Source organism: Puma concolor, chromosome A2 (genome assembly GCF_028749965.1).
Source record: "Puma concolor isolate L17-30 chromosome A2, mPumCon1.1.hap2, whole genome shotgun sequence".
Lineage (NCBI taxonomy): Eukaryota > Metazoa > Chordata > Mammalia > Carnivora > Felidae > Puma > Puma concolor.
In genome coordinates, this window is record NC_141668.1 from 124,359,639 (window position 1) to 124,375,585 (window position 15,947).

Genomic DNA, 15,947 nt, shown 5'->3' on the forward strand with positions numbered 1-15,947 from the left:
CAGATGTAAACAAGCAGCACTACATGATCAAGGCCACTTATATAAAGGAGTTTCGCTTCTCCAGAACTGCTGGGATTGAAGCCCCACCCAGGAAAGACACTCGCTTGCGAGTTACAGCTCTTCCACGAGCCTGCTGGCTGCCCTAGTTCACTCTGTCCATGTCCGCCGAGACACTTTTTCTCTAGAAACTGTTCCCCCCACTCCCAACCACTTCCCTCTTCCCTTTTTATATCCTTCAAAAGGAAAACCTGATTAGAAATGGGCACAGAGAGGCAGAAGCTTCTGGGAAATTCAGGAAGACATGGATATTGAGGCATATGTCACTTCCTGTGCATTTAACAATGGTTAGGTATCACAGGAAGCTGTTGACACTGATGCTCATTTATTTGATCCTCCCATCCAGCTGAACAATTGTCTTCACTGTACTCTGGAGGAAACAGAGTCTTGGTTACATGTCTTGCCCAAGGTGACAGAGCACATGGCTGGAGTGTGTAAGCCTCTGAAGTTGATGGTCCTTAATGGCCAATTAAAAAACAACAACAACGCATAAAACCCACCGATTTTAAGCTCATAACGTGATGAGTTCTGGCAGTTTATATAGTCATAGACCACAGGTAACTGCCAACACAATCAAGACGTGAGCATTTTTCCGACCCTACAGGGTTTCCTTGTGTTCTTTGCAGCTGCCCCATCTCCACCCTGACACAACCACTGACCTCCCTTCCATCACTAGGGCCTTGCATTCTCCACAATTTCATAAAAATGGAAACATAATCATATTAGTAGGTAGGCTTTTAATTCTTTCACTTAACAAATTTCTGAGATTCAGTCAGGTTATTTTGTATGTAAGTATTTTGTTCTTTCTGTCGGCGTAATATTCCATAATACGGATATACCACAATTTACTTATCCACTCAACAATTAATGGGTATTTGTTGTCTCCAGTTTGTGTTCTTATAAATAACGTTACTGGGAACATTCAAGTACACATCTTGAAACTGGCGTAAGTTTTTGTTTCCCTTGGGCAAATGCATGGAAATAGATATGTGGATCATAAGAATATGTTTAACTTTCTAAGACACAACCATACTGTTTTCCAGAGTGAATGCACTATTGCGTAGTACATGGGGTTCCACTTGCTCTAAGTCGGCACCAATACTTGGTGGAATCAGTGTTTCTATGTATGTGTATATATAAATATGTATCTGTTTTTTCAGTATTTTCAATTGTAGCCATTCTAGTAGGTTTCTAGTGGTATGTCATTGTAGTTTTCATTCACATGTCTCTGATAACTACTGATAATGAATATCTTTTTAAAAAAAATTTTTTTAGCATTTATTTATTTTTGAAAGACACAGCATGAGCAGGGGAGGGGCAGAGAGAGAGGGAGACACAGAATCTGAAGCAGGCTCCAGGCTCTGAGTTGTCAGCAGAGCCCGACGTGGGGCCTGAACCCATGAACGGTGAAATCGTGACCTACGATGAAGTTGTATGCTCAACCGATTAAGCCACCCAGGCATGCTCCCCACTCTTTTAAAAAAGTTTTTTAGGGGCGCCTGGGTGGCGCAGTCGGTTGAGCGTCCGACTTCAGCCAGGTCATGATCTCGCGGTCCGTGAGTTCGAGCCCCGCGTCAGGCTCTGGGCTGATGGTTCAGAGCCTGGAGCCTGTTTCCGATTCTGTGTCTCCCTCTCTCTCTGCCCCTCCCCCGTTCATGCTCTGTCTCTCTCTGTCCCAAAAATAAATAAATGTTGAAAAAAAAAATTAAAAAAAAAAAGTTTTTTAAACATGTGATGTTGAATATCTTTTTATGTGCTATTGCCCATTCTTCTGTGAAATATCTGATCAAATCTTCTGCCCACTGTTCTAACTGCGTAGTCTTTTTATTACTGAATTGTAAGAGTTCTTTATTCTGGATATTAGCCTTTGGTCAGATAGATATTTTGTATATATTTTCTCCCAGTCCGTGTACTCTAAGTGTCTCAGTCATTTTCTCTAAGTGTCTAATCACCATCTGGGGCACCTGGGTGGCTCAGTTGGTTAAGTGTCTGACCTTGACTCAGATCATGATCTTGTGGTGAGTTCTGAGCCCCGTGTCAGGCTCTGTGCAGACAACTCAGAGCATGGAGCCTGCTTAGGATTCTGCATCTCCCCCTCTCTCTGCCCCTCTCCTGTTTGCACTCTTTCTCTCTCTCAGAAATAAACATTAAAAAGATTTTTTTTAATTAAAAAAAACCACCATCTTAAACTGCCTAAAGATCTCAGCATAATAAATGGGACCAGTACAGTGGATGTACCTAAATCCTGAAGAGGCCAAAATAAAAACCTGTTGTCTCCCGACTATAAAAGCAGTGTTAAAAAATGCTAGATTTTAAAAAACCAATTATAGAAAGACATCTTTAAGACAATTGGAGAAACATGAATATGGACAGGCTATTACATGATTTACTGTTAGTTCTGTTAGATATGATAATGTTATGGTAATTATACATATTTTGAAATATTCTTAGAAGTTAGAGATGCACACTGAAATATTTATGGGCAAAACAACAAGATGTCTAGACTTCTTTAAAATCTTTCAAAATACAGTTGGAGAATAGATGAAATAAGATTGACAAAATGTTGGTAGTTGTTAAAGCTGGGTTAACAGATACATGGCAGTGAATTAACTGTTATTATTTGTGTGTATATTTGAAACTTTCAAAAATGAAAAAGTTTAAAAGGCAGTAATACATTTGCTTTGATCATAGTAGCATGCTCACAAGTTCAGTAAACAATGTGAATCTGCCCAGGTTTCATGCTTTCCAAAGGCTGTGTGACTCATCAGTTCTAAAATAAAGGGGGAAAAGGATACTTTTGAAAAGGAGCTTTTAAGGCCACCAGTATTCTTGGCAGCCAGAGGCCTAATAAGCCACAGAGCCATATCAGCACTCATAAAAAAAAAAAGGGGGGGGGGACATTCAACTGGGACATTTTGGAAATCCTGGTTTTAGGGTTCAACATGAACAAATACTCATCTCAAAGAAATACTTTCAGGTAACCAACCAGATCTTATTTCAAGGCAGGCCTAACACACCCCTCCTCTTGAAGATGGTTAATAGTGAACATAGAAGATGCCCCCAACATGTCTTACAAAAGAGAAAAATAAATCTGAGAGTGAATTGATGTGTTGGAAGTGAGCTCAGTCACTGTATAATGGAAAAGGCTTCCTGAGGTCAGATCAATCTCCTTCTTTCCTGGGAGATCTAATTATGCCTTTCCATTTAATCCGTCCACATGAAGTTTCTAAAGCCCGCACTGCCAAAACAGAAAGTCTCAACTACTACGGATCAACCAGATCACCACTGTAGAATTGGAGGGACTTTTAACAATCATCTCCTCACTGGGTCTTGAACTTGTATGGGCGGGAAACAGGATGCCCCCGAGATCCTGACTGGGTCAACCACTATTTTTCCCTGAACCACACGGCAATTCCCCAATTCACACCAAGGTTTCCCAACTACTGGGTCATTTTAAGTATCTTTTAATAGAGAGGATAAGGAAGACTAATGGAAGCTGCCTGCCCAGAGTCACGTGGTGAATGAGTGGCAGAGTCAGGCCTGGATGGTGACTCTGGACTTTGTAGATCAAGTATTCCGCTGGATGAGGCTTACCATGGAAGGGGAGGGGAGCTGTCAACTGCCTCCCTTCAGACAAGGTCCTCAACGTTTCCACAAACGACCAATGAAGAAAATTGTCAAGGTGTATAATAAAAGCTAATTTTAAGTGTTGTGAAAGAAATGGGGAATAAAGGAAAACACATCCAAGGTAATGGTTGAAGAATCAGTGATGATAAGCATGACAACTTTCCTGAAATGGAAAGAGGGCAAAGCTCTTCTGTCACTCTATTTCACGCTCTTATCTCTACTGACCAGCAGCCTGGCTGAGCACATGTCCTCTCCGAGCAAACCTCACAGCTCTGTGGATCTGCAGAATCTTTTCACACAGGGGTGTTTATGATCCCTGACATGGCACTTAAAAGGAAAATACCCCCAGACTTGTGTTTAGGTAGTGCTTTTGGGGTGGGGGGTGGAAATCACTCAAACAAGGATTTCAAGGTAACTGAAGGCCAAGCAGAAAAGCTAACTCCTCAAATGGGTATGTTGGATACCTAAGCATCACAGAACAAGTTACCACTTTCAAAATGGACCTTAAATAGACTGTAAGTATAGACATGCTGTCTCATCATGTATACCCATCTGCATTATTAGGCTCAAGAGCTAAGCCTGGAACTGCTCTACTGTTTTGGTGTCTTACTTTTGGGCTCCATTCCCTGTATTTCACAAAAGGTGGCTACTGGTCAGTTGTTACATATGTACATGAGACAATCTGCCAGGTAGGTCTGATGAAAAATGTAGCTGAGAAAGAGATCTCTCAAGAGGCTGTACAACGTGTCAGAAAAGGGGCCATGGATGTATAACAGGAGAGGGGCTTCTGCTGGGCCCCAGAACCCCGCAAATGTAAATAACTCTAGAACACTGTCAAGCAAATGGAGGAGCCACAAAGAGAAAAATAAATGGCCCTCCTGACTTGTTTGCCTGTTCTCAGAGAAATATGTAGAATGTACATGGCAGGGGACTGGAAAGAGAGAGGGGCTGGGGAGGATATCCATAAAGATCATGGACATGTTCTACTGCGAGAATGATGGCATAGAGCTCTTAATAGCCTAACCATCCAAGGAGGTGCAGTCTTTAGTCATTCAAGTCCCGTCTCATCAAGCCCCCTGCCAAAAAAAAAAAAAAAAAAAAAAAAAAAAAAAGAAAAAGAAAAAAAAATTCCAGACATGCCTTACAAATTCTTTAGTTTGAAATTAATTCTCTAAATATGGGATGGGGAAAATCATCTACAGGACTGAACATCAAAATGTCTATGTTCTAGGGTTAGCCTTGCCACTAGCTAGCTGTGCAGCTTTGGCTAAATCTCTCAACTTCTCTGAGACGAGAGTTTCCCAATATCTAAAACAAGGAGGTTGACTGAGACTATTTCTTACAGGTTTCGGAGTGTACAACTTCTTCTCGGTTTTTCCTGCTAGATAAATGTGGACACAAAATTTATATTGTTTTAAGTGAGATTTAAAACTAAATCTGTGGTAAAAGCTGCAATCCCATCTTGTCTGAAAATGGGTAACTGAGATCCCGTAATATTGCACCAATACTTCCAGGGATCATATTTAAGATGCAAGTCATAACCTTCCTGCTACTTCTAGTAGTTTCTTTGAAATAGAAAATATGGGTACCTCCTCGAACTCCTTTAAATGGGTAGAAAAACGCCACAAGCAGGTTCATCAGGACAGCCAGGTTAAATGAAATGCTGCTCCAGAAAGACATGTTGCGGGCACACCAATACAGAACGGGCTGGGCTGTGAAAACAAAGACCAGACCATGTAAGGTTCGATTCAGAACGCTGGGAATCCCACTTGGCCCTTCCTCCCGCTCTGCCCCACAAGCCCACTTTTGTTCCTAGTTTTTACCACAACAGTAAGAAAAATGATCATTTGTTTTGAGGTTGACTCACAGGCTCACAACGACATCAGATTGGTTTATTTCTGTTTGGAGTACTTATTGGAACAGAAGATGTATTTGGGGTCAAGGAAGCAAAGAAAAGGAGAAAAGTTGGAACATCTAAAAACCCTGCATGCCCCAGTCAATACCACCAGTTATGGAATCTGGGGGTTGTCCAGAGTTCATGCACTGAATCCTCAATCAACCACTGAATCTGGGACCAGAGGAGATGCTCAGACAGACCCAAGAACTTAATCAGCCTTTTAGAAGTGTGGGGCTCCAGTTGGAGGGACACAGAGCATCCAGAATTGGCCGAGCTGGGCTCCAGACTAGGGTGGCTACCATTTCCATACTCCTGTCTTGCTCAAAATCCTCCACTAACTTACAGATCCTTTGCCTGACATTGAGCCATCTGCCCTTTTCCTCAAGTCTGATGATCAAGCCAGGGGCAGGGAGCTGCTGACTCGGGAAGTGAGCAGCAGAGCTCCCATTCTCAAAGGCTACCATGGAGAGAGGATGTGGTACCAAAGCCATCACTAATAGGTGAGAGACACTTTCCATACTGCTGCCATCTTATACAGGCAATACCACACTGGCTGGGCATGCTCAGTGTTAGAACAACAGGCCTCTGGCCACACTGTGTGTGGTGGTGCTTCCTTTTCCACTGAATTCTTTTCCAGTGGTGCCTTATACTTCGGATGATGCTCAAATATAGATATGGTAGGAATAATTTCAGTCTCCATGCCAGAAGCAGAGTTTCTAATAGGTAGACTCATTCAACATTATCTCCCTCCAAACAAGTATGGAGTATGGGAGAATGGGTCTCTATGGTGTGTTTCTCTTTCCCAATGAAGTCATCACTTAACTTTAGGACAGCAGCCAATGACATATTCAATGGCCCTATAATGATGCCTAGAGCAGCAGCCAAGTCTTTGAAAGCTTCTCTCCAAAATAAAGTTATGCCACAATTAAACAGAGCCCTGGGTAATTTAATAATCGCTCAATTCATGTTTGTACTTGGGAAACAGGAAATATTTCCAAAGTCTAGAGTTTTAGGGTTACAAGCACCATCTACTTTAAAAATCTCTCCTTTTACAAATGAGGGAAACTGAGGCCCAGCAGGGGGTGGAAGTTATGGAGGAGATATCATCACCCAGGTCAGTGATCCTTTGGGGCTAGTGACAAGGACAAAGGTAAGTGGCTCATGTCAACATTCAGAAGAGGAGCTGACTAGAATTCAGTCAACCTCCAGTAACAATTAACTTTTTTTTTTAAAAGCAAAGTGGTGAAACAAATTTAAGATGACAAATCATCTGCCCTGGAAACAATAGATACTAGTGTTTCTTCTGGGAATGAAGCCCATTTCTGATCTGGATATGTAGACTCCAGAAGAGCTGGGTGGCAAGAATGGCAAAGGGTTGGTAATGGTTGAAACTGAGCGGTGGGTACATGGGAATTTATAATGCCCTCTCCACGTTTGCGTATTTGTAAAAAGCTCGTACGGAGTAAAAGAAAAATAGGAAATGGCAAAGCTCAGTAATGGTCTATGTAAGCCAAAATTCTCTTCAGAGGGGCTCTTAATATCAAATATAAGAGCAGCCACTGTAGGATGCTTTAATTGTAATAAATGACCCTCAACTATGGCATGCAGCTCACAAATAAATCATGTATTTATAAAGCTAACACACTTGAACTGTAGTATCATTCTGAATATGATGAATATTCAGTCCTTCAAATCAACTGAGTATCTATCCAGGTGCAAAAAGATACTTAGAGACCAACCTTGACATGCACTGTCTTCTATTTACACATGAAACTGTGATCCCATTTAACTTTCCAGACTCTTTTTTCTCCTGCTTCTCTTCTCCAGATAGGCCACCTTTACATCCCAGTCTAGTGATGCTCCCTGAATGCATGTGGTACCTTGAGCCTCTGTGCACTGTCCCCGTGCTATTTCAAAAATATGTCCCCAAAGTCTTTGATCCTCTCCTTTTCAAGGGGTGCAGCTTATCCCCTTTCCCTTGAGTGTGGGCTGGACTTAGTCACCACTTCTAAGACAGTACAGAAGTGATGGGCGTGTTTCCTGAGACTAGGTCATAAAACGCACTGCAGCTTCCTCCTTTACCTCTCGTCAGTCGTGTGCTCTGAGGAAACCAACCACCATTTTGTGTGGAACTCAAGCAGCCCTACAGAGGGGCCCAGGTGTACAAGAAATGAGGCCTCCTACCAATGGCCACGTGAGTGAGCAGAGAAATGGGTCCTCCAGGTCCATCAAACCTTCAGATGAGGAGGGCCTGGCTGCCATCTTGACCGCAACCTCATGAGAAACCCTGAGTCAGAACAACCCAGCTGAGCCACTCCCAAACTCAGGACACTGAGAAACTGTGAGGAAATAGATATTTATTGTTTTAAGCCACTAAGTGTTTTTGTTTTTTTCATTTTTTAATGTTTATTTAGTTTTAAGAGAGAGACAGAGTGCAAGCAGGGGGAGGGGCAGAGTGACGGAGACTCAGAATCTGAAGCAGGCTCCAGGCTCTGAGCTGTCGGCACAGAGCCCGATGTGGGGCTTAAACACAAACCAGGAGATCATGACCTGAGCCGAGGTTGGATGCTTCCCCGACTGTGCCACCCAGGCACCCCTAAGCCACTAAGTTTTGAGGTAAGTTGTCATACAGCAATATAATGCAACTAATGTACATTGTGTGATGGGAAAATAGCAGCCCTCCCCCCCCCCCAAGGATGTCCACATCCTCATTTTCAGAATCAATAAATATGTTACCTTTCATGGGAAAATGGACTCCACAGATGTAATACAGTTAAGGATCTGGAGATGGGGAAATTATCCTGAATTATCCAGTGGGCCCAACATAATCACAAACATGCTTACAAGCAAAGGAAGGGTGTGGGAGTGTCAGAGACAGGGTCCTGCAGTGTGAGCAGGGCTCTCCTGGCCACAGCTGGCTTTGCAGATGGAGGAAGAGGCCAAGAGCCAAACAATGCAAAAGCGGCCCCTAGAAGGTGGAAAAAGCTAGAGCCTCTAGAAGGCAGATAGTCCTGACAACACTTGAATTTTAGCCTGAGGAGAACCTTTGTAGGGTTCTGGCCTCCGGAAATGTAAGATAGTAAATGTATGTTATGGTAAGCCTCCAGGTTTGTGGTAATTTGTTACAGTAGCAATTGGAAATGAATACACCTTCCCTCTCCCCAAACTCTCAGGCTTGTGTTTATCCAAGTGCTATCTATCCTCCCAGATGCTGTTCAGATCCCGCCTTTTCTCAGAAGGCTGCCTTTCCCATACTTCCATGGCGTGTCACTGCTTAATTACAGTCCTGCTCATCATCAGGTGGCTCAATTATAGCTACTTAAAAATATGCCTGCGTTGCCTGCGCCCATCACATGGTACGTTCACACAGGAAGGAATCACAGCTTAAACACCGATGAACCCCCCCCTGCTGTACTCTGTAGCATGTTTTCTACTTAGGATGGGTAAAAGTTGGCTGAGTGGATATACCTACTACCTCACAGTAAAAACACAGAATGCCACGATCCCATTTAGGCAGGTCAGTCTAAATTACTGAACCCCAGGGCATCATGTGGTAACCCTCTTCCCCAGCCTTTGTGTCTGGGCTGTGCTCGGGGACCGGGACTCCAGAATTCCCCAGCTCTATTTGGATGGGTATGATAACCATGAGGGAAAACCCCACGCAGGAATACGTCAGCATATGTAACCGGGCCTCTGTTTCCCCTTTCATGATCTTCTCATTCTCTGAGCCCAGAGTTTTACTTCACTGGGGCTGGGAACTTCAGGAGAAGGTGTCAGAGAGGCACGGGTGAGAAAGGATGTGAACACATCGAACGGGCTGTGCGTGTGTGTGTGTGTGTGTGCGCGCGCACACATGTGCATGTTCTGTGAAAAGAGCAGCGAAGAGGGCTTCAGGAGACCATAGGAATTGAGTATCATAAGATTTGCAGAAGAAATTACTAAGCAACAGCAGCCTGGGACAGACTTGACTTTACATCTGAGCCCTAGCTCCAGATGTACCAAAGCACAGGTGGTTCTGTGACACTTTCAGGAAAGGGGAAAGCAGCTTCATGAATAAAGCAGAAATTTTCTTCCTACAGATTTATTAGAAGAGAAACAGGCTAGTAAGAGAGAAGAGTGTTTTTCATTTTAATTGCACTTCTAACGAGGGCATTTCTCCCCTCCCTAAATACGCATATCATGTTTCATCCAGTTACTGTTTTCAATTTCTCTCTTATCAGCAGATAGCTTTGAAGCCAATTAAAATCTTTCAGTTGACAACTATAGCTGTGTTTAAGCTATACTGAAACAAAGGCAGACTAAGCAAGAGGAGGCATTAGCTACAATGCAACACACATCGAAGGATGATGACGTGAGCACTCCACAATCAATGAGTCAATCAATCTTCATTCCCCACTTTGTAGGTGCGGGTCTGGGAGCAGTGAAGCCATCTGCTCAGGGCCACACAACTAGTGGGGAGCAGAAGCGGAATGGAAATGAGATTCCCCCACCTCTTGGGGCTGAGGTCTTCCTCCTGTGCCTGCGTGAAGACAACCGTCTCATAAAGAGCGATCACAAGGTATCTATCCTCACAAGAAAAGGTGAAAACCCTTCTGTCGGTTCCCAAGCCTCCTGGAGAGCCTAGCATGTATTTCTATGTTTTCATAGGCTCCCAGAATTGTGGGAATGAATATACCTGACCAGTCTTAGTAGACCCATACAATGATCAGAGCAAAGTCACAGTTCTAGTAACTACGGTGGAGGTCTGGATACGGGGATTCAGGATTATCCCTTGATGCAGGAATCGCAGACCACCCCAGTGAGGCTAAGAGCTGAAAACACAAGAGTGCAAAGTGGATAGGGTCTATGCCTATCTTACTTTGCTATTTTTTTTCTGTGTTCACCTAAGCGTTGTGTTGTGTGGGTGTTCAAGGCTACTCATGGCGTTTGAGCTGGAGGAGCCTGGATGAAAGACACACTGATATTGGTTAGAAGTGCACCCTAAATCTTCTGAAGTCCCTACCAAGGAGAACATGCGAGCTGGTCTTCTAAAGGCCTCCTGGCCTCTTCGTCAGACACCCAGCATGGGACTGGGTAAGGAATGGGTGTGGCCAGGAAACATTTTCTTTACTTTTTCTTTCCTTCCTTCCTTCCTTTTTTAAAGATTTTGAGTATCTCTACATTCAATGTGGGGTTTGAACTCACGACCCTAAAATAATCATATGCTCTACTGACCGAGCCAGCCAGACGCACCCCAGGAAACATTTTCTAAGTTCGAAAGTGCCGGATGATGAGGTAGCCTTAGAGATGAGTGAGAATGTTGTGGGGTGGGGGTGTGATGAGAACAGGTCTTCTGGCTGACGTGTGTGCACAACCCTCTTTGCCACTGGCCAAACCTAGGGGTGCAGGGAGGTAGGGAGAAGACTGGTGAAGTGAAAGAAGCATGCAGTGAAGGCTGGTCTGTTCTGGCTCAAGCTGGTGGGAGGCAGGAAGAGGACAGAAGCTCCCAGAAACTGACCTCCAATTCCGCTTCCACTCCCGCAGCCCCGCCCCGCACAAAGAGCCCAAAAGATCACAACTGTAGCTGGAATCCAGGGTTTCAAATAAAAAAACCTGGCTCCTGACTAACAGACAGAAATAAAGCACAGTCCTTTCTAAGTTGGTCACAACAGTTGGTGCGGAGTGTACTGTCAGTACTGAAGGATCCCATTAAAATCCTAATGAAAACCAGGAGCTGAGAAGCCCTCTGGGACAGCCCTATAAAAGTGTTTTAAATGAGTTATTTCAGCCCGACTGGCCAGGCATCGCAGTGGGACTAGGTGGTGAGCAACGATGCGTCTTATGTGGCAAATGATTCCACTGCCTATAAAATGATTACAGTAGAGTCTAAAACCTGAGCTACACCTGTAAAAGGGAGAGACCAGTGTCTTCAGAGCAGGTGAGCTAGTAAATGAGCAGTCAAGCTGGCTGAATTTCCTGCTCAAGTGCACCATCCTGAGAGCTCAAAGCCTTGCTTTTTCTCCCTTCCTTTTATTTTCTACATCAAGATACCAAAAAACGACATTCTGAAAGTCTTCCACAGAGCTCTCCAATCAAATAAAATCAAATGGTGAATGAAGGAAGACTTTTCTGGGGAGATGCCTCCCCAAGGCCAGAGCCCATTGATCAGCTACAAAGGTATCTAGGTCTGCCCGGAGCTCAGAGGTAGAAGTACTGTAAATTATTCTAGCTCTGGTCCAACTGGAGGCACACCCACCACCATCAAGCTGAGGTCTCTGAAACCCCAGGAGGACATCGCTCTGACGTGTTGTGGATGCAGTGCTGACCCACCTCTCAGTTTCTTTTGCCAGTTCATTTCATTGAAGAGGTCCTCGGACCGCAGGAAGAAGTCATTGATCTTGCTGCCTTGTTCATCCCTCTCTGTAGTATAGTATATTCGTAGTTTTGACTCCTTGGTTAGGAATTCACATATGCTGGGCACAGGGAACACAATCTGTTCCATGGTTCGGTCTAATCTGACAATCTAGGGTGGAAAAATAGAGGAGCTTTAACGGTCATTTTCAAAAACCTTTCACTGAGGATCTCTGCAATCGGTCATGGGCTCAGTATTCAAGACTGAATATAATACGAACCTGTTCTGGAGCCTTCTCAGACTGGGCTGTGTCTCTCAGATTTATATAAAAAACAGTTTGGGCAAGTCTCCAAGAAGAGTTTTTGTTTGTTTTGTTTTGTTTTTTAAGCTGAGACCCATTGCTTTTACTGTGATTAACTTTTGTCTCAATTTAAACTGTGTTTTGTGCATAAAACCAAATGAGGCTCTAGACTAGGGCTGTCCAATAGAACTTTCTGTAATGATGGAATGGTTCTATATCTAAGCATCTGCCCCGTGCAAAAGGTGGCCACTAGTCACACGTGGCCATTGAGCACTGGCACATGTGGCTAGTGCAACTGACAAACTGAGTATTTAATTTTAATTAAACAGCCACACATGACTAATGATTACTATATTGGACAGTACAGCACCAGACTGTGGTGCAAACCTCTCCTAAACTTCTCTGATGGCAAAATTAGGTGTTTTCTTTTTTCTCCTAAATAGGAACTTTAAAAAAGAGAATTTTGGTTTATCCAGTTGCATTGGCCTCCTATGATGTCACAGCATCTAAGATGTACAGGGTATGAACTAGTACGGCCATTTAACACTGGCACAGCGTTTACTGTTCTTTGAACCAGCTATGTCGAGCCCTGGAGTAGACACCTTACAGGTTTTCTCTGTGCCCTTCCTAGACTGGCTCAATCTCCAGACAGGAGGTAGTCTGGTCAGGATTGTGCAGATTCTAGGACACTGTATTTAGTCACCATCCTGGGGAGTTGGCATTTCAAAAGGGGTACAGGTTGTGGTACAACAGGAGCATGACCTCTCTTTATTCTTTCACCCCAGAGGCTGGAGAAGTCAGGTGAGGGCCAATGCCCTCTACAAGAAGATCTGGTTCTCACTTTTCCAACACTTTTGCTCCCTGACACAGCAAGGGAAGTGACTCAGGTCCAGTTGTAGTGGAAAACTCTCTCAGACATGAGACAGGTTCCCATAGCCCTACCTCTATAAATTCTGGGAGGCACGATCTTTAGACCAGTGGTTCCCCAATCTAGCTGCAGATCAGGTTACAGGAAACTTCACTGTCATAATGATTCTGGTTCTTCAGTCAACCTCATTTAAATGGAATTGTGGTTTGAGGATTGGTGACTGGAACCTGCCCACAGGTGATGCTTCTATTTGGATAGGCTCAGGGACTGAGTCTGTACTGGAGCGTGCCTGTTGTGCAGTCAAGTGTCCTCTGGATCTTCCTAAGCTGAACGACTATGATGTGAGAAGTGCTTTTGTTGTCAAGAGGGAAAGGACGATGACACTGGAGGCCCCCTGACAAGAACTAAGTCCCAGACTCCAGACACACCCAGGCTAACTCCCATGATCAAAGCACTCTATGAGGAAGCCCCAGGGAGTAATGGGGTATTTTCCAGCTTTTCACAGGTAACTTCTTCAGGAAACTGGAAGAAATGGGTGGCTAGCCAAGGGTGGGATTTGAGAGCGAGGGACACCACGCCTGACCATTTCTCCTCATCATTTCATATCTGTCCACACCTCCTTTTCAGGAGACTTACAACCGGTAGTCAGGAGAACACACTTCAATCTCCCCAGCTCTAACAGGCCTGGGTGACCTTGTTCATGCCTCGGAACCTCATCAAGCTTCAGTCTTCTCTCCAGTGAACCAAGGAGCTCTGACATCCTACACTGCAAACACCTGAAGCCTGTCTTTTAAGGGCTCCAGAGGACAGAGCAGGGCTGCCATCAAGCTTCTCACTGTTAACAATAAATTAAGAGTATTTGCCCACATGCGCTGCCATGGTCAATTCATCAGTAAAATGACACATTTTATTAGAACAGCCCAGACACCTGATACATTTGGTAAGAATATATTCTTAAAAAGTCTCCATCCTGAACATTTCATATGGCCCAAAGGAGTCTGTTAGCCCTTCAAAATCGCTGTTCCAGCAATGATCCTCAATCTGTGCACTTCTTTGTTAGCCAAACAAGGCACACCATGCCTCACTGCCTAGAGCCTGGAGACACAAGTCTGGGTTCAACGCAGGTAACAAAATGCACCCACAGGCTCTGGGGTCAGCCAGACCTGGATTACAACCGCAGTTCTGCCACTGCTAGCTGGGCAAATGACACAACCTCTCTGAGTCTTATTTCAGAGTTTCCCTCTCTGCAAAATGCAAGATAGCCCCATTGAGTTCACAGAGGATCAGTAAGGTATGGGGTGTGTGTGCGTGTGTGTGTGTGTGTGTGTGTGTGTGTGCATGTGTAATGCAGATCTGACTGTACCATTCCTCTTTGTAAAACTCTCCCTCAGTTCTGCATGGCTCTGCCAGTAAATCCAGACTTCTCAAAAGGATGGTGGATAGGATTCTGCGGGCCCAGAGCCACCGGTCTTTCCTTTCGGACCTTGTGTTGGTCACCGGTTTCCAGCTCCCCGTCTTCCCCTAGCGTCTCCCTCCTCAGGGCCTCCACTTGTCGTTATTCCCCAGGTGTGAGAAGCTCTTCCCTCCAAGCTCTGCCTGCTTCAATCCAATTTTTCCTAAGGTCTGTGCTTAAATGCCTTTCTTCAGAAAAGGCCTCTGTGACCAGCACAATCCATAGCAGGTCCCTCTGCTGGACTTTCTTACAATACTTTCTACTTGTCCTCACAGCCTTGTCAGAATGCATAACCAACACGTTGCTGTTCAGACGAATGACTGTGTGCCAGCCCCAGCACAGGGCAGAGCCCAATGCAGGCCCTCAACACAGGCCCGAGCCCTGAGTTCCCTCTGTTTTTACCTCTATCTGGGCTGTGTGCTTGGCATAAAACTCCAGAGCTTCATCCCCATCCACTTGGCCACCAGGTTTCAGCATGGTCTGGAGTTCTTTGTTATGCCGAGCCAACTAGAACACAAGTTCAGAAAACGGGGGGAGTCACTGTCACTTTGTGACGGGCACACGTGCGCCCCTTTCTATTGTGGGGCATAAAGAATGCATCATACACAGTGGTAAGCTGAAGGGCAAAGATGGCGGGAGGTTTACTACATCCTGTCAAGGTATGCTCTGCACAGCAGCTATTTTGGGAGCGTGGGACAACAGCATGGAGAAAGCTCATGCCCACATGAGGTCCCACTTTCCCCCAATTTCTTCAGCCACGTGGGAGAGAGATGGGGTTTTCTGTACAGCCACACAGGTCTCCACTCAGAAAGTTCTGAAACCCACTGAGTGGCAAAACATGGGTAGTGGAACAGACGTGGGACAGGAGATGGTTTTCTCTTCTGCCAGCACGCCATAGCAGGGCATACCATCCCACCCAATACTGTTACTGCTTTATTCCTAAGTCCTCTAGCCCAGCGAGGTGAAAGGGACAGGAAGCACAAGCCTGCAGCAGAGTTACAAGCTGCCCACACACATCAGCGAGCTCAAGGCATATCAGCCTCCAGAAAAAGAAAGTATCTTCAAAAGCCCAGACACTTGGGAAGAGAGTTATGAAACAGGGCATTCTGGTGCCAGGGTAGGAAGAATTACTACTCCCCACCCCCCACCCCCCAAAAGCAAACACAAAGAACTCATAATGACAGATTAGTTCCCAAAGATTTTTAAACGTGATAGGAGGCAAGGCAGCTGAGGTTTATTTCTTAGATTGTTAAGATAGACTCATCAATATTTATGAAAAGCCTAAGACTCCTTTCAACTGTCTCCAAACACAGTCATAAACTATGTAAGTGTCAAGGCTCAGTGCGAAGGCTTTTAAGAAACGTGGGGATTTCCAAGGACACGACCCTCCCATGGGAAAATGGAAGAGCCCTG

General features: G+C 44.7%; 1 protein-coding gene across 9 annotated transcripts in view; it reads right to left on the minus strand.

The window, feature by feature from the left end:
• ITPR1 (inositol 1,4,5-trisphosphate receptor type 1) overlaps window positions 1–15,947 on the minus strand; it is a 328,509-nt gene that overhangs the window by 43,252 nt on the left and 269,310 nt on the right. For all 9 annotated transcript variants that reach the window (XM_086697546.1, XM_086697550.1, XM_086697547.1 and 6 more), the window contains 3 exons: window positions 14,937–15,041; window positions 11,891–12,083; window positions 5,274–5,396 (listed from right to left, as the gene is read on the minus strand). In XM_086697546.1, the coding sequence (XP_086553672.1) occupies window positions 5,274–5,396; window positions 11,891–12,083; window positions 14,937–15,041 (421 nt within the window). The remainder of the gene's footprint in view (window positions 1–5,273; window positions 5,397–11,890; window positions 12,084–14,936; window positions 15,042–15,947) is intronic.